The following is a 21,774-nucleotide window of genomic DNA, read 5'->3' as shown; positions in this document are numbered from 1 at the left end:
ATCATATAGCAGGAGGAGATGGGATGCATGACATTTTGTATAGATGGAACTAGTGATTACCAAAGGGAAGCAGTCGAACATTGATAAGGAAGTGATCAGGAACCATGTCCAGGAGTCTCCAAGAGTGCTATCTTTGTTGTGATCTTTGGGTTATGAATTCTTTTGGAAAAGTTAGTTTAAATTTTGGTTTGGTACAAATAGGCACTGTTGGAGGACGTGCTGGACCTTCTGCTGCTTCATGGCAGTTGGTGCCGATAATGAATTTGAGACTGGAGTAATGAATATTCAGCATTGGACTCTGCTCCCAGAGTGGTAACAGTGAATCCATTTGGCCACTCTGCCTCTGTCCTCTGCATTGAACAAGTCTCTGCACATTGAGTAGGTCTCTCTTACACAGGACCAGTTTAGATCCATGTCTCTATATACCCCCTTGTCTCTACTGCCAGCTGAGTTTGCCAGCTTAAAAAAAAAAAATCTTAGTGATTTTTCTACCCTCTCTTCAATTTTTCTGCTTGGCAGTCCAGACAGGTGGTGTTCCTGATGTTCCTTCTGAGGTTAGACCAAAAGGGGGCACCTCCAGAGTGGGCAGTGTCAATTTTCTGGATAGTGCTGTATGTTCTTAGGAGGAGGTGCTGCTGTTTGGCACTGGCTACCTTTGAGTTCTTACAATGCTGCTGTGATAGTTAGGAAAGCTGCCAGGGAAAAGGTGTGGCTAGAATGAATAGATAAATAAATCCCTTTGACATCATTGCATCATTTCCTTTTCCACATTAAAAACCGACCATCACAGATGTATCATCCTTGTCTCAGGCACATGGTGTTCAGACTTTGTGATCACAGTTTCTGCACCTGTTCTTGTAAAATAGTTTACTGAAAGGACTAAATATAGGGGAGGAGAGAAAAACACACAGAGTGCAGTTGAACTCAGTACCCTTCATATTCACATATGGGCCCACTTGGAAATTCTTGCACTGTTTTTTCAATACCGTGATAATGCTGACAAGAAAAAAAGTTCAAGCTCCTTTACTATATTAAACATGGTGTAATTAAATATATTACTAAAGCAAACTGTAATTGTGTAAATGAACCTTTTTCCCCTTACATAACTATAGGCAGCACTCCTACTCAGAGCCTTAAACTTTTCAGAGTGTTTGACATATAATTGATACAGAAATGTTGGTATTTGGTAGCTGGAATGATATGAATGTTAGGTAGCATGTAAGTATGCCAGTAACAAATTCTTTGACTGATATTTGCTTAGAAATCCATGTAGGTCAACAAATAGTGCTGCAAAACATTTAAATGCCACATTCTCTGTGAGTGACTCAAGAATTTCTGTTCAGTGTTAATTCAAGGTTCTAAATGTTTCCATGCAATCTGGGCTTGTGTTAAAATTCTTTATGCTTGTGGAAATCCCCTTTGAGCAAACCTCAGATTTATATTGGGTTTGTTACCTTTATTTGTGCTAATTTTCTAGAATATGAAGTTAAATCAGAGTTTATAAGGAATAAGGAGTTGAGTGGTATACATTTTGTTCTTCAGAGAGAAATTGTTTTGCTTAAACAAATGTTGATAGGTCTACATTTGATTATATGATTTGCTATGAGCTTCCTAACAAGTCAAAGCAGAACGAGATTTATATGCTTTTTCACCAGAAACTATTTCATGCCCCAACAGAAATGACTCCTTTTCTCAGAAACCTTCCAAGTTGAAGTGGGAGGAGATAGATTGTAAGGAGATGCTACCTACTCAAAAACAACCTCACATTATCCAAGGTGTGGTTGGCTTTGGCAGCTAACCAAGGGGAAACGTAATAGCTTTCATATCACCCACCAAGCCAAGCTATGCTGAAATAAGGCTTTGTTTAACTCTTGTGTTGACTGGACTAACCCTGCCTGTATTCACAGCTGCATTTTCAATTAATATGAATGACAATATTATGAATAAGATAGAGTTAAAACTAACCCCAACTTTCAAGTTGAGATCCAGAATAAACAGCTTTATGAGGATGTACTGCAATAAGGAGAGCCTGTTTACAATGGAGTATGAAATTTAAGTATGGTATAAGGAAGTAATGATATGTTTTGACTAAAAGACTGGCTGGAATACTTCAGATTCAAGTTATGTAGAAATGCAGTTGTAATACTGATAGCTTTGATGTGTTTTTGTCTGCATACTGATGAAATATTCTGGTGTTACAATAAGCTACTTTCACATAGAGGTAACCAAAAGCTGCCTAACTCTGAAATTCAAAAGAAAAATTGGCTTACTTCTGCACTCCCAAATTGGAAAACGTATGTTAATAACTTAATTTGGATGATAAAAACATGAAAAATAAGTCCTTAAAATACTGTCTAGTCAATTTTCTGATAAAGTAAATTTGTTTTCCCATTTGTGATTAAAATGACCTACAGTAAGATTTTTTTTTAACTAGGTGTTAATTAAAAATATGGAAATGGATTTGAAAAACATTGCAGTTCACAGTGGAAGAATTACCATAACTGATTTGTTCTCACAGTCGTGCCTGTTTTGAGATGTTTTTAAGATGTCTGAGTTACCGGTTCTTTTTCTGCATGATTGTTTCCAAAGCAAAATGTGATTCCAATAAAAACAGTAATTGAATTTACAGTCCACAGGAAAAATTGTTGTTTTAACAGAAACTTACACATTCAGGCAAAGACTTCATGGTTTAGATCTGATAATAAACAATACAAGCTCACCATTTTATGTGACTGTCTTAAAAAGTTTTCTAATGTAGCATATTTTTTAAAAAATCTATATTCTAGTTTTTAAATTATATAAGCAATTTTTTTTACTGTTAGCTTGGAATCAATATTGTTTAGGTAAAATTTTTTAATGCAACCTTTTAGATGTTAGAGCAGCTTTTTCTGTACAAACAGCTCAGAGTCAATCGATACAGTGGAGCCTATTCACACAATGCGCCTGATGTCTGGGAGGAGGGTAAGGAGAGCTGGCCTTGTGCTTTGGTGCGAGGGTGCAGAGCATGGGGCACTTGTGTGGGAGGCCTGTCCCCAACACGTCTTGTACGGAGCCAGCGCTGTTTGCAGACGAATGGCGAGGAAGAGAGGGCTGCTCAAGAGCAGCTGTGGATAAAGGCAGGAGGTGGGACTACACTTTGCAGAAAAATATTCTTAGGGCTGACAGAGAGCACTGTGGAGCTGTAGGAGTTGGTGGTAATGTTGCTGCATGTGGTAACAGTGCTGCATGTAGGAAGTAATACCCCCAAAAAACAGCACAGGAGATGGCCAAGAGCTGCCTGACTTTTGCCATATGCATTTAGGACTGAAGAGGCAGTGCTGTTGGTTCCTATTGAGTTCCTACAGCTCCATTCAGCAGGAAAGGGAACTATGTCAAGGAAAGGGAACTACACCTCCCAGCCCTGGGCAAACAGGGGTGCCCTAGTGAGGAGCCCAGTTTTGCTGTATTTCCAGTGGGAGATGTAACAGGCTCCCCTTGCCATGGTTCAAGGCAGGTGTATTAAACAATTATTAGGCTTTTAATCTATTTTAGTGTCTCTGACTTTCCTTCAGGACATGCTCAGTGCTGACGATGGAGGTTGATAAAGTTCTTAGAGAGGGTGTGCGGAATACCATTTCTCTAAACATTTTAATTCCTCTAACCCACTTTGTTGCCAAAGGCATATACTCTGTCACAAATAGGTTTTCTTTGAGCATGAGACTGCAGCAAGTCTTTATCTCCCAGAAGGAGATACCAAAATGCACCTGGTCAAATATGCTTTCATGTTTTTATTATTATATTTTCAGTATTCATGTCAGATCTTTCCTCATTAAATGATTTGGAAAAAGGGATGCGCAACAAGGAAATGTGAATCTCTGGCCTAATCAGTTGTGTGCCACCATAGATTCTCTGTATGCTAGTTTTGCAATAAGTTCGAAAGAATGTACTTTTTTCTCAAGTGATCACGAGACTAATTACAAAACAAACAAAGGAACAACAACAACAAAAATGGCAAGAACTGTGCTTAGTGTAGAAAAGGCTCTTAATATACATACATGTAAATATATTATAAATATGTATTTTTTTATTATTATTATTATTATTATTATTTTTTAAATTAAGGCTTTAGGTCTCCACTGAATAAAGCAATACAGCCACAATGGGAGCTGGCTGCAATTTCCTTGTTGGGTGCTCTTGAAGTGGAAAGGTGGGGCTGGCACTTTAAAGAGTCCTGATGTACTTTCAGGGACTAAAAAAAAATCCTTCATACTTTCTCAAAATCTGTATGCACTGCTTTCAAGGGGTTTTGTTAACCTCGGGCAATTAAAATGGTGAGCAAGATTCCCAAAAATCAGGAGCCTTGCTTAAAAATAATTGTTGTTTGGTTCCTTTTGCTTACAGTCTAGCTTTTGAGCTTTCAAGATTTATGTTTTTCATCTTTCCTCTGCAACCGTAAAAGCTAGACATGAACTTTATTTTTAAATGAAAGTTGAGATTCTCTTATAATCCCTTGACTCTAGAAGATTTGGCAATGCTAAACGCAATCTGAATTTAGAGTGACCATTCCAAGGTGAATCATTTAGTGATGTGCCCTTAGTGTGAAAGCCAAGTGGGGATTTTTTTTTTTTTTTCTCTTATTTTGTCTTTCTAAATAATCTGCAAATTGGCAGTAATAACTGGAAGCTTAGAAGCATATGACTCCAGCTCAGTAACATCAGGATTTTTGTGTTTTTTCCCGGGACATGAGGATATTCTTACAGAATGTAGGTATTAAGGGCATTCTGCATTAAGATGTCTCGAGAGAGAGGGGGACTTCGGTTGCTGTTGTAGAAGAACCCTTTTCTACTCAATCAAGCATTAGTTGGCAGCAGTTCTTGGAGCAGCACGAATATCCTGGTTGTTGCCCTCATACAGTTACTGAAAACAGTAAGAGGATATGTAAAAGCTTCAACTCTGAGGAAAAATATTTATAACTATGACAGTGTGCTTCCTTACAATTATTTATGGGCAAAATGTAGAAAAGGAGGAACACAAACTATAAATAATATTCCGTATGTAAACATAATGGCAGCAGCAAATTCTTTTTATTTAAAAATTAATATTGATGTTCATTAATATAAATTACCACATTTCAGATGACTCTGATGTCCTTGAGGCCAGATGTCACTGACTGATTTACAGCTTCCTGGGGGGAGGCGTAGATCCTGTTTTGTCAGTGTAGGCACCGAATTGCTTCACATAGCTATTTTGAACTAGATTAATTGCTGATGTATTGTCAGCAGAGTTGATTCACATCTCAGCTCAGAAATATGGAAAACTGTCTTTAAAATGTATTAACTTGAATTCTGAAATAGAGGAAAAAGAGCATAAAGAATACCTTTGACTCAGTGAACTTTTGTCTCATTTAAGGACCAGTGGTTAGAATACTCCTGCCTAGGAACATGCACATGGGCTTTCCATGTACATCATTGGCAACTGAGGAACATTCTTCAGAGGCCAAGTTTAGTCCCTCCTTAATCTTCACTCAGATTTAAACATTAACACAAACGTGTGTAGTGAAGGCATTCAGAAGCCAATTCTGCCATCTTAGTCACACTGCACGGATCATGTATCTGGATTAAGTTTCTGCGTGCCTCCTAACATCCCTCAGTCCTTTGGACCTTGTAGATAGTATTGTTACAAAACAGGGCAGCAAATGTATTTGAAGAGCTGTCAGCAGCCTCCCAGAAACCTCGCTGGTGAGAACACTATTGGGCGATGTCTTTTGAGGCTGGTAGAGTGGATTCAGTGTGTTTGCATCTGTTGGGAGACTAAAGAGAGGAAAAAGCTGGGTTTGAATAAGGATGCGGCAGTGTTTCTCTGACCATTAGTTATTCATTCAAATTTAACCGCATGAAATACAGGCACCTAACAAACCATATCTTGTAAATACCTTTTACTCCAGCAAGTGAAATTCAGAAGATTGGTAGGTAAGCAGCTGTGCATGCTTAGCATGAATGGCAAAGTAACGTCAACTCTATATTAAATATTTTGTTTCATAACAAACATCACATATGAGAAATCTGTGCAGGTCTCTGAAAGCGTGAGGCCCTATGAAATCCAGTCAGAAATTACACAGATGATATGAATATGGAGAATAACACACAAACACATTTTTAAATGCATCTGTCATCCATATAAAATCAAATCCATATCCCACTGAAGGACATTGAAAAGCTTTGAAAGATGTTGCAAGGCTTTAGAAATGGTCCATGCTGAACTTGGGATATTTTTCCAATCCTTATAAATAATTATTTTCTTATGTTTGCTAAGATTAGCTACAGAGAATTTGTGTTAAGTCTCTGTGGACAGGAGTACGGAATTTCAGATTATACCGAGCTGAAAAGGTGGTTTAAAAATGTCTCTGTGATACAAAAGCCTTGTATCAAAGAAGCAAATACACCACCACCCCAGTCTCTTTTCTCATTTAAGAAATAAATAAGCATACACTGTAAATTCTAATTTTCAGCAAGTATGTTAGCAAATCCATACTGACCTTGACCTCAGCTTTGCTAATTTTCAAGCCCTGACATTTATTCCCTGAGTAGATTGGTTCCCTTCGTGCCACATGCATAAATACTGCAAACCTTTCCAATGTCTCGAATTAGAGTGTAAGTAAATAGCTGGTTTTAATCTACATAATATTTTGAAAGCAGACGTTCTGTGCTATGACTATTAAGATATACCCAGCAGCCATTTGTATAATACTAAAACCTCTTACATATATTATTAAAAGTAATGCTATCAGCCAGGGCTTGTTTTATGCCACAGAAACTTAAATAATAAAATACAGTGTGGATAAAATCTGCAATAATAGTAACTTAAGCAAAATTAATTCAAGTAACAGATAACATCTGGGGAAAAATGTAATGGTATATTGGTAAGTTATGCAAAGCTAATTTTATAATAACTACCACATCTGTGGAACTCATTTATTAGAATGCTTTACCAATCTTCTTTCCTGCCATTACCCTGTTTTAGAAATGTTCCTGTATGCTATTTTACTCATTGCTCTGCCTACATTTGTAACAAGGTAATTTGCTAGCCCTCAGCAAAGAGGTAAGTCTGCAGGCTTCTGTGCTGCACAGTCTGACACTTTGCTATTTTGGCCTTTTTAATGCAAACTTTTCCTAGAAAGAATTCTGGGGAAAAATGGCGGCGTGTGGGCATAAGTGCAGGGCGGTGTTTAAGCAGGGGCTGCAGCCCTCAGCTGGGACTGTGCTGGGACTGGGTGGGAAAGTAAGGGCGGCACTGAGCGATGCTTCCCACGTGAACCGCGCTGAGGCCGGAGCAGCCTCCAGCCTGTGCTAGACAGCGTGGTTTGAGGAGCCTTTTGGCACCCAGGAATTAGGTGCTGTGCGCCTGATACTGCATTTAACTCCTGCTCCTCTGATCCCTTTCAGAGCGTCCCTTTCCCTGCAGCTGACACTGATGTGTCCTCTCTGTTTGTGCTCTGCCTCGCCATTTCTTTCTGCCTGAGTTCTCCTGGACCGCTAGGCTGCAATGTGCCTGACAATATTGCCAATTAATCTGAAGGCGTTATCGTCTTGCCAAACTGTTTCTCACATTTCAATAGTTACATTGATTCAAAAGGACGCTCTGAGTAATACATCTTTGTCATAGTGAATAATGCTCAGATAATGACAAATCTTCAGGAATTAAAAAAATGGAGTATGAATTATTTAATGTAGGTCAGTGGAAGTAATTTGCCACAGATTTACCTGGACTTCAAAAATTAGCAACATTTTTTTAAAAGCTGGCTTTAACTGTGTAAAACTTACTGTGTCTCCTTCCCAGTTTTTAAATGGATTTCAATGCAGCGCCAATGGTGCTATTAAACATGAGGTTTTGTTCAAAGGAAATACAAAGACTTAATTGTATTTTTTAAAGGAAAGTATTGCATCAGAAGGATTCATTTAAATACATTGGTTGGCTTCGGGCTCTCACCGCAATTCATTTGTTCAGATTTTCCCCTGGACTTGTTAAGGACACAATGTATAGGAGGAACAATGCGGAATGGCATTTTTAGGTCACTATATTTTGGCTGTAAAATGTAGTGCTGCTCATAAACTTACTACTAAACAGAATATTTCATATTCTGCATTGCAGTTTCAGAGACTTTTGAAAAACTTTTGGCTGAATATTGAGACTATTATGGCTCATTAAAGAGCCTAGTTCTGCTGTAATTTAGTTATTTCTTAATGATCCAAGGGTTATTATTAGACACAGAACAGATGAATAAAGAATGGCTCTCTTTAAAGGGATGCACTGAAGTAAGAATATTGTTCTAAAACTGTGTGTCTGAAAATCCTGTCCATACTACAGAAATGTATTAGAATAGCTAGGAATTGGTTTTAAAAATCTCACCTACTTATTCATTTATCTATCTATCTATTTATTTATTTGTTTTTAGACCAAAGTGAATAAGTTGAAAATGTTTGAATCTAAATAAAGACCATAGTAGAAGTGAATAGTTAGCTAAATGACCAAAAGAAGTAGTTATAACGAAGCGGAAACTACTTGTGAATTCTCATCCAATTTAGCAAATATTTTTCAGTGAGAAAATACAGGTTGAGAAATCAGAGAATGCTGAAATACTTGCTAAACCAAAAGAGCTCTGGTTTTAAACAACATTGGAATTTGAAAACAAAGCTTCTGGTTCAGTTTAGAAAGAACAGCATTTAGTTCAGCAAAGGGTTTTTCCATTTTGATGAGAAAACCTAAACTTTCTATTTCCTTTGTCAGTATTTAGACACTAGCAGAGTACTGTAAAATGTTGGGTCACAGGTGTTGCTGAAAATGATTTTGTCTCTATAAAATCTATCTTTTTCTTCACTTAAGTTCTTCCTTCCTTTTTGGGCTCTTAGAAACCTGGAATAGCAGTGTCTTTTTTGGGCTAGCTGATACATGGCAGAGAATCCTGAAGATAATGGCGATGTCCAAACATCAGCTCTGAAATGCTTTTTGGACTACGAAATAAGCTTTTAATACAATAAATTAAACTGACAAGGTCATCACTGTTTCTTTTTTCTTTTTTGTTTTTTTTTTTTTTCACCGTAAAAATTATGGAATCTTTCATATTTTTTAGCGTATTTAACTATAGCAGGTAACTGTAAATGAGCCAAACACCAATCTAGCTGTGATTTCTGAGGTATGAGGAAATTTAATTTATGGGAGCTGCAATTACCCTGATGTGAATTAATGCAGCTGACTTGCACCATGCAAGCAAAATCCTGTTTTGTAATAGCTGACTCAGAACTGGAACATCTGCCTGGTATTCTCAGTGGGCACTTCCCTTTGCAGAGGCCCAAAACATACCATTAGTATACTGTTTCTTAGTCATTCAAAAGTGCCTTCTGTCACCCTGATTGACATGTCACACAAAAAAAGAAAAAAACAGAAACACAAAACCTTGGTCCCTTAGAGGACTCCAGGCAGCATTCTGCATCACTTGAGAGAGACCGAATGAGGATGAAGGACAAGTGCTACATCCAGGTACTCCAGGAGAGAAAATGTCCGTTCCTTACCTAAGCATTCCTGGAGCAGCAGTTCAAACACCAGCATAATTCCAGCAAGGTGTTCCCATGAGCACAGGACTGAGAAATGGGGGCAAGAAGTTGATCTAGCAACAAATACTGGACCGTCAGTGATTCTTTAATTACAGTGACATATTAAAATGTTTGATGCAGTGTTGCTACAACTTTACTGCAGCACATTGAATGTCTGGAGGGTCCTTTCTGAAGGTCAGGAGGGTCTTTGATTCCAAAAAGCAACAAGATCCCTGTTCAGGAGTGAAATTTGCATTGTGAAGACTGCACATTATCTAGGCACTGTGTTTTCTAAATGTAATTATCCATATGAGTAAGAAGCTGTAGTGTTATGAAATTATGAAAATCATATGTTCTTTCCCAGTGTTATAAACAGGTTCTCTTGAGATGCAGCTAGAAATTAAAGTTGATCTATAATCATTTTTGGTATGCTTTCCAGTTATTAGCACCTGGAGAGTAACACGCACACAGAAAGATATTATTTTTTGTAATTTTCCAAGCAATAATTAAACTTGAATTACTTTTTCTTTCTTTTCCTTTTTTTTTTTTATATTATATATATATATACTGACAGTATATAGTTGAACTTGCCCCACCTGCAGTTACCCCCTTCCCTGCTCCATCTGAGGAAGGTACATCTGATATCTATGCATCACTCTCAGCATCACCAATAGCTGCAGATATAGAACCTAAGGTATGGAGTTTTGCTTACTTTTTTTTTCCCCCCAGCTGTTATTCTATGAATCTTCCACCATGTTTATTGCTTTTGGTGCCCAGTACTATTTTCTCCAGAATGCATTCACTTCTAAAATAAGTGCTTGAATGAAATTGCTTTTATTGCATTAACCAGTCAGCAAAGGAGGACTTCTATTTGAGTCAGCACCTCCGGCTGCCATCCCATGCAGCTTCATAATCTCAGCATCTGCCTGGCCTGGGCAATAAAGGAGTGATGCTGGCTGTGTCAGTAAAGTTCTCAAAAGCAGGCTTTGTGTATCGTTTCACGTCTTTGAGCTGACACTGGTCTTATAGAAAATGGGAGGATGTTCTAATTCACATATTTTTTATCATTGATTACTGCTAGGGGTCTGATCAAGAAGGTCTCCTGGGAGAGCCCAGCCCAGAGGCAGAGTCCTTTGAGGCAGGTGCTGTGGCTGTTTTCACTGGTGAAGATCAGAAGCTCACAGTCCTTCCGAATCCCAAATGAAACTATTGGCAACCTTGAGGTACTATTGCTAAAAAAGCTTTTCACTAATTCTATGGTAATTAGCTAGCTCAGCTTTAATGAATATAAACTGTATTCATGCTAAAGCTGGCAAAAAGCACATCCATATGCCATAAGAATGTGAATTAGCCTCTATAAATAGCTCCTAGTTTAGTCAGCTTACATGTGATAAGATAAAAAATATTCAGTAATATAGCAACATATATCTTCAGCATCACCATGTGTTAAAGAAACATGGGCCAAATCCTGCTCTGGGAGATGTCAATGATAAAATTCCTTTTCCAGAGTTCAGGATCAGCTTCTGGGATGGAGCATATGCAATATGTGCTTAATAAATAAGTGGTTAGATGCACCTATGTTACACATCCTGCTATTCTTATCAGCAGTCACACACTCACGCCAGTTCTAGACCTCAGTTGATTGACGCCTGAGTGTTCAAGAGCTGTCTTAATGGAATGGATCATGTTCCAGAATGTGATTTGCAGACTGTGAGGAGTCTGTGAGTTACTTCTTCAGGGTTCATGAAATGCAAGTAAGCTATTGTCAGTAGGCTTAAATTGTGGTAGGGTAACCTGCTTTTCTGTAGAGAGATCTGTAAATTGAAAGTTCTGGAAAGCCAGAAGAGAGCCAGAAGGGTGACCATTGTTATTTTGTAACTGCTTTCTCCAGCATATGAAATTATTGAAAGTAAGCCAACTAGAATGTGGCTAGACCATGAAAATGTTGCGTGTGTTTATTTCAGCTACCAGGTGGCATTAAAGACTTTAAACTTCATGCGTTGTTACAGTTTTAGATAGAGCACAATGAGCACTGTAGGCTGAGCAGAAATGTATTAAATATATAATATTATATGGAAATAGTGTTTACATGGATTTATATGGATTATATATGAACTGGGAATATCAGTTGGAACAATGATACATCATTAGATCTACCTACTTGATTTCACATTCACTTTCAATGTGTCTTTATAAATGAGAGAGAACCTAGCCAGTGCTGTATATTTCCTGTCCTACAGAACAAATGAAATGCATGATTTTCACCTGACCTTGATTTCATTAACATCACTGCTAAGAGCTTTTCTTCTTTACAAAACATGTGGAAATTAGAGAAATGTATTAGTAAGTAATAGCAGAGATTTCTGGGATGCGCAAGCCAAAACATTCCTAAAGTGGCAAGTTACTGCAAGTTACAGCAAGTTTTCTGGGACAAATCCATTTACTGTATCAAAATTATATGAAACACATTGAGAGTGTGTCTCTAGACTCAGATCAGATTTAGTGGAGCCTTTGAAGGACCTTTTGGCCATTTCCAGTTGTGTCAACAACTTTCACGATTCTTGGAAGGACTGTCTCATTTCACTCCTGTTTCTCTTGTCTCTTTGCAGTGATGTATGCTGATTCTGAAAAAAGCATATAAATTCCCCAAGAAACTCCAATATTTGTGGTCTTCGTTCTAGTGATTCCACATTTCTAAATGCTATCAAATCAAGGATGGCTACACTTTATCACTACTATAGATTTCCCTAAAATCTTAGTACCTTTGTGCCATCCCCTATAAATACTGCATTGCAAATTAAGTGCTCAGAATCTACAGCAGTCTGGATTTCCAGAATATGATACACATTCATAATTGTGTTTGTAATTAAGAAAGACAAGCAACAACACAGGAATATGTTTTTTATTGTTTGTTTTCAGTAATGCTTTCTAATTCCAGCAGTTTCAATAAAATGTGTTACACTAGAGAACAAACATCTGCAGCAAAGGAAAACAGTGAAAACAACCAAATCCCAAAGCAATTTTTCTGATTTGGTGTTTATTGGTAAAATCTGTCTGAGAACACAGGTAAATTAGCCTATCTCCCGAGACAAGGGTAGACGAGAAATGGCTGTCCCAGATCACTTCCTGTCCATGGCACACACACCATGTTTGGGGTCGCACACAGTAGTACGATAAAGTGTTATCACATAAGTACAGGCTGCAACACCGTTATGTCTGCAGAACACAAGGGTGGGTAGGATAATGTCTGTCTTACTGCACTGCACTGTGTCAAAACCACAAAGACAATGTGCAGCCAAAGATAGCTCCAGCATAATCACCTTCTTTTTCTTCTGATTTTCTTTACAGGCAGACTTAAATGAAAAGCAGCAAATGCAAGAAGCTTAAACTTTGAGGACAGAAAAATTAAAAGATCTTAACTAGCCAAATGAGAAAGATGATGCTGTATTTTTCAGAAACTGAGGTTTGGTAGGTGATGCGCCAAACGTCATTATATTGGTGTACAGGAAAATGCTTCACTTAACTGTTAACTAGAAATAGTTCATTTCAGTTCCTCAAATTTACTCTCTTCTGCCAGTGTTGTTGTTTAGCTTAGACTTAAGTGGGAGGCTGTAAACAGAAGGATATGTAATTCAAGCATGTTGAAGTTCAGTTTATTTCTGAAGGGAAGTCTGGGAAGTCTCAATTAAAAAAAAAAAAAAAAAAAAAAAAAAAAGTTTCATTCTCTTTCTTTCTTCCAGTTGTGAAATATTTAACAGTTTCTGCTTTTTCAGGATACTTTGCTAGAAGGAGAATACAGACAGAGAAAACATCACTTGAGGTATTGCAGATGCAGTAAGGAGAGAATTTAATTGATATGTAACTAAACATTTTCCACTATAGTTATTCATCAGCAATATTTTTCATTTTATTTTAAATCACTTGCTAAACTTTCAAACTAATTTATTTCTTTTTTTTTTTTACTTCCCCCAAAGTAAAATTGCGTAAAAGAAGAGTTGGCACTTCTACAGTTGTCCCACAAAGACTGCCTTTTGATTTCCTTGGAATGTTTTCTGGAATGCATGTAACCTTTCATCTGAGAATGCATTTCCCACTCCTCTGTATGCTAACATGCTTCCATATTTTCTCAGACACAGAAATGCTTTAAACAAAAGAGGAATCTCACTGTAGAATAAATCACATAAGAAGAACTGCTTTAATGTCTATGTTTCTAAATCATAAACTCTACAAAATGTTATGTTACAAAACTCTGTGCCCTAGAAAGCATGTTGAATACAAACCATGCTTTCAAGTGGGAAGGCTGGCCCACGTGCCTAATGGAATATTCAAGAAATAGAATGATACATTAATTACAATTTCTTTTTTTTTTTTTTTTCTCATTAAGTAAAAAGTTAGGTTTTGTTTCACTTCACACCGATTTTCAGGATGATAATGAAAAAGGGTTGCAAGCCTGACTCATCCCAGGCAAAATACCAAACCACCCCGAAATAGCGTACCTGGAGGCGTTTGCTGCTGCCTGCCCTGCACAGCCAGGAGGGGGCATTGCCTGCACGTTGTTCGCCAGAAGGAGCTCCAACGCTCAGGGCAATACCTGCTAGCTGCGTTTGGGTGCCAGTAGCGTGGAAATAGTCTTCAGAGGACATGTTAGATGTGGGCGCTGAACTCTTGGAAGCAGTTGTTTGAAACGTTCAGCGGACAGAATATTGTGCTTGGTCTCATGCATTGAGGAAAATCCTTCTGTTGCTTTGTGATCAGGAGAAGTGGGCTCTGTAACACACTCTGTAACAATGCATTATAAGTTTTCTTCATTTTCCTATCCACTGCTGGCCAGCACGTTAATGCAGGCTTCCTTTCAGCTACAAAAGGTCACTTCCCATTGGAACACTGAAGTAATTCATGAGGAATTACTGGTTTACCCTATAAAAATCTTTATAAATACCTAAGATTCATTATTATGTTCTATGTTTCTTTAGTGCTTTGGAATATGATTTTTTTTTTCCATGAAAATTTTCTGAAATCAAGATGTCCTTTATTTTGATATGTATATTAATTTCCCAGAGCATTTTGCTCATATCATAGGTTTTTCTGGTTTTCAACTCAAAGGTAAGAACAGAGTTTCTGATAAGAGCCGTCTGCATGGAAGGGGAATTATTTTTAAAGTTTTTGCTGTTATTGGCAATTTAGCCCTTCAGTCAAATTTGCAGACTGCAAAATTCTTTCTATATGGCGAAGCATAAAGGGACCACCAGTGATTGTATCAAGATCAACGCCAAAGAAAGGCTCTTGCCTGTATCTCTTCCTCCCTCTCCCAGATTTTGTAGAACTGGGAAATTTTGAAGTGCTTTGAAGATGAGAATTTGTATATAAACATCAAGTATTACTGCAGTGATTTGTTAGCATTCACTCTTGGTACATATGCATAACAGCTGACATGCTGCAGAAATCCAAAGTGGAGTTCAAATCCCACAAACTGTATTTGTAGCTCTCTTCCTGCTGAGCTAATGATATTTGTAGAGCTCTTCCTGCTGAAATAGTGCTACCAATAAAAACAGCCCCAGGGTTTTTTTGGGGAATAGGAGGAGGGATGATTGGAAGGTGGAGGTGAAGGTGGGCACATGAGTAAAAGGCGGACATGACAGCTCTCTAAGCAGTCAGAGTACATGCTCTGACATGGCATATGAACATCGGTTTGAAGAATCCTTTCATGTCTTCAGAATGCTAATATGAAATGCAAAACGTCATGCTTTGGATAGATTGGTAGGAACAAAATGTTCAGATGCAATATGGTGCATTAAGTACAGATCTCCAGTCTGTATTCCTGGCTTTTCCATTGGTTTAAATCAGACTTGCTGTTTTTAAAGTCTCCCATGTCGAGTTACTGCTATAGTTGTCTCTAAAAATAAGTATACCATCATTTCTGAGACCTACCAAAAGCTGAGGCTTTGGCATAATGATCTTCAATTTTTGTTACACTGTTGATATGACAGAGTTCTTTACAATATACATACCTAGCGTAGTTCTTAACAGGTTCCCACCCTGCAAAGCCTTTAAATTAAATCAGGCAGATGTTGTAGAAAAGGTGTGTTACACTGTGCCATATCTTCCAAATAAGTGGGGGTTTTCCAGGGGAAAGTGGCTAGAAGAAACACTATAGTTTTTGCTACATAAGATATAATATTGACAATTTTTAGCATCTGCATGGTAAAATCCTGGCCTCTGCAAGGATTTTGTAATGAGATAGTGAACAACTAGTAATTATCTTCTAGTACAAGGAAAGCTTTTCCAGCAGTACTTTCCTGCACTACACTGACAGAGGATGGAAGTTTTGAAAGGAAAGCAGTTATTCAAATAAGAATCTGGTGTGAAAAAAAATGAGAAAGGAGGCTACAAGAGAAAATGTGGTTTTTTCACCTGTTCCACAGTATTTTGCCACAACTCAGCTCTCAAGCTTTTCTTCTCTTTCTCTGCACCAACACCTAATTTGAATTTTAAAATTACCACATTGTTTCCTTCCTGAAATTGTAACTGACATTCCTAGAAAATTTGCTTTCCCAGAAAAGCATTGTGCGTAGGCTGTAAATTTAGCTTTTCACAAGTGAGGAAAAGACATTTTCTTCAATAACCTACACTGCCAACGTGACCACAAAATGTGCGCAGAGTCAGCATTTGTCCATTTAAATCAGACTTTTGAGCACATGATTCACCACCAAAATTCATTTATGCAGGTGTGGGGATTGTACTTATTTGAAAGGATTTATTCAGTTGAGTAGTGTATTATTTTCATTGAGGGATTTGGTTTTCAATTCATACTGTGTAACACAAAACTTCTTTGTATTATACACTAACATTGTGGGATATTGTTGGCTTTTGTTTGGTTGTTTTTTCGTCATTGTTGCTTGTTAGCTTTGTTTTGTTTCGTTTCCCCCAGTGATATATTTTAAACTTTTTCAGTTCCTATTTCTGCCTCTTAATCCTATAAAGTGCCTGGACTCTCTTGATGAGGAATTCATAGAATCACAGAATGGCTTGTGTTGGAAGGGACCTTGAAGCCCATTTAGATCCAACCCCCCTCCATGGCCTGGTTGCCACCCAGCAGACGAGGCTGCCCAGGACCCCATCCAGCCTGGCCTTTAACAGCTCCAGTGATGGGACATCCACATCTACTCTGGGCAGCCTGTGCCAGTGCCATTCGTATGATACCACTCTCATTCTAGAGAAATTTAAACAAACCACTGTGAAAGAGTGTGCTCTGATGCTACTTCTGCTATATGGAGCCTCTGTAGTGTAGGTATAATGCCAGGCTGTCATCCAGAATGTTCAGAAGTGTGTAGAAGGGGCTGCTCAAAAGAAAGAATGTGAATGTGGACTGTACTCTCCTCCTCAGCCAGATGCTGTTTATGGCAGTGTGGATATGACAGGTAAGCTTCAGCATGCCTTACATGCATACCAAGACTGTAAAGAATTCACAGCTAATGCATGTAGGTATAGTGGTGTTTGAAAGGGATGTTTATACTCTCATTAGCACTAATGAGTGTGATGTGCCTTCCTGAAGGTGAAAGATACTGCAGGTAACTGGGCAATTCACCCTCTCTTCTCTCACTTCCCCTCATTTTAGGATGGTCTTATAGCTGCCTCTGCCACAATGTGCAACTACATCATTCTCTGGCCTGCTGGAATAGGGAGGGGTTGTGCTGAAGGTGAGATCACCTCCACCTCTCTGCCACAATTTGCAAGGAAGTGACAGCAATGACAAAACACTCAGGCAGCAGTGCTTGCCACGAGCAACTCAAAACTGTATGTAACATTTCAACCCACTTTGTCATGGCACTTCAAGTGTGCAGAGCAAGCTTCAAACTCCAGCAGTTATGGATTCAGATTACATGTTCATGACAAGAAAAAAAAAAAAGAAAAAGAAATAATCAAAGGATGGTTGCAGTGACTCATATAATTGGGAGTCCCATTCAAATGCAGAGCATTAAGCAGAAATTGGAATTAGTAATACTGCAGAAAGAACAGAATATAACATATTTGCAGATTGGAAACAGCTTGGCTTTTTACACAGTAGAATTAGTAGCCTGCTTCTTTAAAGCTTGCACTGTCACTGGCGCAGCAAAGATGGCATTAAGTATGAGCTTTCCGGTTGCACGGAGTTCTGCAATTGTAGTGTTGGCTAGTTGTGCTGGTACAAAAAGGGCTGCTTTAAGTGCCTTGGCAAGGTGGGATAGGGGGAGCAAGAGAGGAGGCCTGTGTTTTGGTAGAACACAGAGGCTCTGAGGGAGAATGGTCCATTGTAGTCATTCTCCTTAAATGAGTGTAGTACTTCTCTGCTCGTGGAAAAATAGGCTATTGGGATTGTGTCAATGTGGGATGCTGGTGTGGACGATGATTCAAGGCAAGAGGTTCTTGAAGTGCTTTGAAGAATCCTCTGGATGAGCCAGTACCTGCAGTGACAGCAAAGAAGGCCTCAAGATTTTGTGTCCCTCCACTGAGGTTGGTCTATGAAAAAATCAGACTTGTAATTGAGCTCTATTTTGACCCTTTCTGAAAATGTATCATACGACTTTTTCTTAAAATTAGAGCTTTTAAACTCCAGCCAAAGCCATTTTCATGCCTAAAGAATCTGTTTTTATGATTGCACTCATCAAAGTGTAAGAATTGTCATGTTTAGAGAGAATGGGATCCAAATCTCACAGGCTCCTTCCTTTGTCATTGTTTAGGAGAGATGCTTAGAGAAGGCTATGGGAATGGGGCACCCTCAGAGTGAGGGAGCCTGGCATTGCCCTTCTGTTGATTGGTGCTTCAGAAACTTCAGGAACCAAAGCATGCACCCAGTCCAAACCGTGATTTGAGTCAAGTGACATTTTCTCCATTAATTTGCCTAGTCTTTCTCTGAACCCAGTTGTACTGGCCACCATACTATTCCATAGCAGCAGGTTCCATATTTTAATGTTTGTGATGATTAACATGAGCCTTAATGGATTCAAGAGGCTTGAGATTACTTGTCCCAGAAGCTGTCCAGTTCCTCCAGTTATTTATCAGTCACTTTTCTGTGTGCAGGTAGCCACAAAGTTGCTGACGCTTCGTGTACCCAAGGAGCAGCCAAGATCCAGGTAAGAGTAAGTGGGCGTTGCTCTCTGCTAGGCTGAGCCTAAATTTCTGCCACTGGCCCTGGTACTTTTTACATTTCTTCTTCATACCTAACTCAGATTATAATCTTCCTGAGCAGAGATGCATCATTCAATCTTTATCTGTATGTTAATAGACACACATGGCCCTACCTGAACAGAGAAATACAGAGAGAGGAAAAGCCACTGTGTTTGATCTGTCGGGTGGACACTGGATATTTTGCTACCCTAATAATCAAAGTAGCAAGTTCCTTTGGAGCATATAAGTCATGAACTACCATGCAGCTCCAAGGGGAAAATGTTGCCCTTTGATTGTTTTCCAAAGAAATGTTCTCAAATTCTTTTCTGCCAAATTCACATTACAGATCATACTAGAAAATTTTCCCAAGCCTTATTGACCTCCTTCCTCCTTCACAGTAGTAAAAGAAATTTCACTCATCACTGAGAGATATTGAAGATTGCTGAATTTTGCTGATTTAGGAACTGAGTGAATGAAATAAGCAGACAAAAATGTAGATATTGCCTTGCAGAATGCTTTTAGCTCTGTTGGTAAGAAGAATAGAGTTTGTGATGTTTCTGCTATTTCACAGATTGTTAGTAACTCACCTGCTAAGCTGTTATTTAATAGGAGGTCTGGGACACTTTCTTATCTCAAGGCCAGAACTGTTCCTACTGCACTGAGATTTGAGGAGGTCTTTTTTGCTTGGTTGTTTTTTTGTTGTTGTTGTTGGTTTTCCTCTCATCCCTTCTATCAGTAAATCTGTGCTTGGTTTTACCAAATCAACATGAAAGTGATGCTCACTGTGCTGCATTGAGCTGTGTCTTTTATTTTGATTGGAGTTGAGTTCTCGGTGTTCACTGCTCCTAAATCATTTGTAAGCAGCTGAGCGTGTCTGCCAAGTCTTTAGTCTGAGTAAGGATTTGGGCTTTGTTTTCTGAATGAGCAAGGTGGGGCAAACCAGGCTGTACCATACTTCTTTACAATTCACATTCATAGTCATATAAAATTGCCATGTGCCAATTTTGCCACTAACAGTTTTTCAAGCAGGTTTCGGATTTTGTGTTATTTTTGCATTGAGATCATTCTACCTTTTTTTTTTTTTCTCTTTTTTGAGATGTCACATTTCAATTTAACAAATTGCCAGTTCAGGCAGCTTCAGTGCCCCAGAAGTCATTTCCAATGATGTACTACTGTAAAAGCAGGACTGAAACAGATCTCTTGACTACATTTCAAAGACCTACCTTTGGATTACAGGATTGCAGATGAGACTTTAGTTCTGCTGAGAGATACTCATTTGCCACCAAATACATCTGCTTTTTTTTATTTCTACTCCAATTTTTTGTGAGTGATATGGATACAGAGGCTGATATTCTATGGAAGTAGTTTAATTAATTATCCAGTTGAATTCAGTTGCTGTCAGTACCAATATTTCTGTAAAATGATTGTATAGGGCAATATGTATGGGAAGATATGTCTCAGTCGTATTTAACACCTTTTGGATATTGCGTCTCAAACATAAAGAATGGGACTAATTTTTTTAAGACCTTAATCTCCAGGCTTACTTCTTACTCTGGCAGAATCTTGATCTCAATGGGCCTATTAACCTTGGCGTGACTCAAGTGTAACAGGGGCATGCTTGGGCTTGGGCAGCAGCAGCCTGCCATGGGCTGGGTGCAGGAAGGCATGGCCCAGCACTCAGGAACCAGAGAACCGGGCTGAGCCTTTGCTCACCTCCACTGCATCGCTGCCTGCACCCTCACTGTGTGGGACAGGCAGGGGTACTTCCACATGGCGGTGGATCTCACATCCGCAGGGAGATTTCTCTATGTAAATACAGCACTTGGAGCATGAGGCCGTCGGTCTCGAAGCAGGAATGTGGATCTGTTTGCAAATCCTTGTGCCGTGCTCCTATCAGGTTAAACACGTATGTGTTTTACATTATTGAGAAACACTGTGATTTAGATGGATGCACATTATTCCTCAGCTCTCTGTCAACAATCAAAAATAAGCTTTTGAATTTATTAGTTTGTAGTCTTACACCTATCTTAAATCATTATCATATAATAAGAACTCTCTATGGTGCATTGTCAATAAAACCTAATATTGAGAAGATTACTGATCATCTAGTGCAAATGGAGAGCACTGTAAATGATTTAGAGAATATGTGTCAAACGTTAAAGCTATCTAATACCTCCTAAAGTAGGTTGATACTCATAAATCTAAGATAAACGACCTGTAAAACCACTTAAGAAGAAATAATACGCGTTTAATCAGGCACCCAAAGAAAAGGCTAGGTAGAAGAGAAATTCATAACTCAGTTCTAATTCGGTACATTGTTGATAGGAAATGCAAACCCACATTTGATAAGTAATTCTGGTTACCTAAAACTATAATTGTAATAGCACTAAATTATGATCTCATTGAAGAAAAAGAAAAGACCAAAGGGCATCTCTTTTATGGTTTAGTGAGCTCTCATTTTTCCAGATTCAGCACTGTGTATATCAGATGGAGATAAAGGAGGTATTCATTAGAGTTACCATTTTGCTAGATCACAGACGTGGCAGTGTGCTGGATTGGTTTCTCTTGGTTTGGCTGATCCTGCTCACAGGTAGCAGAATGGATGGGCTCATTTAACACTTGTTCCTGGGAGGAGCAAGGCTTTTATTAGGGACAGGCTGTTTAAAATGATCATGGAACAAACGCCATGTTGTTTCATAGCTGAGTTGTAACTTACATAAACTTGGTCTAATGATTTCAGTATATTTTATGCACTTGAATCCCGAAAAAAATTATTTCCCTTTCTACTTTTTCTCTTCAGATCCCTTTTAAAGGTGAATAAGTGTAGGTAGTGGAAAAATTAGGTCATGATTTTTATTTCCAAACTTCTGATACTCCATTTCTTAGGCAGAAATCTTCCATTTTGTTCAGTAGCTTTTTAAGTCCACTTCTTAATTCTTGTTCATCCTCTTGGCTTTACGACTGCTCAGAGCTACGCATCACTGCCAGCATTTATTAGACTTTGACGCAGAGCTTTTCTTGAAGCAATTGCAATAGTATATTTAGCCATGGAGAAATCTTTTCA

The 21,774-nt window shown here is 38.5% G+C and overlaps 1 protein-coding gene across 2 annotated transcripts in view; it reads left to right on the top strand.

The window, feature by feature from the left end:
• The window catches only part of CABCOCO1 (ciliary associated calcium binding coiled-coil 1), a 53,248-nt gene extending 40,013 nt beyond the window's left edge, over window positions 1–13,235 (top strand). Inside the window, exons 5-7 of one of the 2 annotated variants that reach the window (XM_042818659.1) lie at window positions 10,141–10,260; window positions 10,648–10,789; window positions 12,915–13,235. In XM_042818659.1, the coding sequence (XP_042674593.1) occupies window positions 10,141–10,260; window positions 10,648–10,770 (243 nt within the window). In that variant the 3' untranslated portion in view covers window positions 10,771–10,789; window positions 12,915–13,235. Of the gene's footprint in view, window positions 1–10,140; window positions 10,261–10,647; window positions 10,790–12,175; window positions 12,235–12,914 lie in introns of those variants that run through there. The other variant, XM_042818658.1, reaches the window with a different exon arrangement.
• Window positions 13,236–21,774: the final 8,539 nt, after the last annotated feature.

The sequence above is a fragment of the Centrocercus urophasianus genome, unplaced genomic scaffold (genome assembly GCF_019232065.1).
Source record: "Centrocercus urophasianus isolate 14NV4802_14NV808 unplaced genomic scaffold, USGS_Curo_1.0 seq_17, whole genome shotgun sequence".
NCBI lineage: Eukaryota > Metazoa > Chordata > Aves > Galliformes > Phasianidae > Centrocercus > Centrocercus urophasianus.
This window is presented reverse-complemented; position numbering and strand designations above follow the sequence as displayed.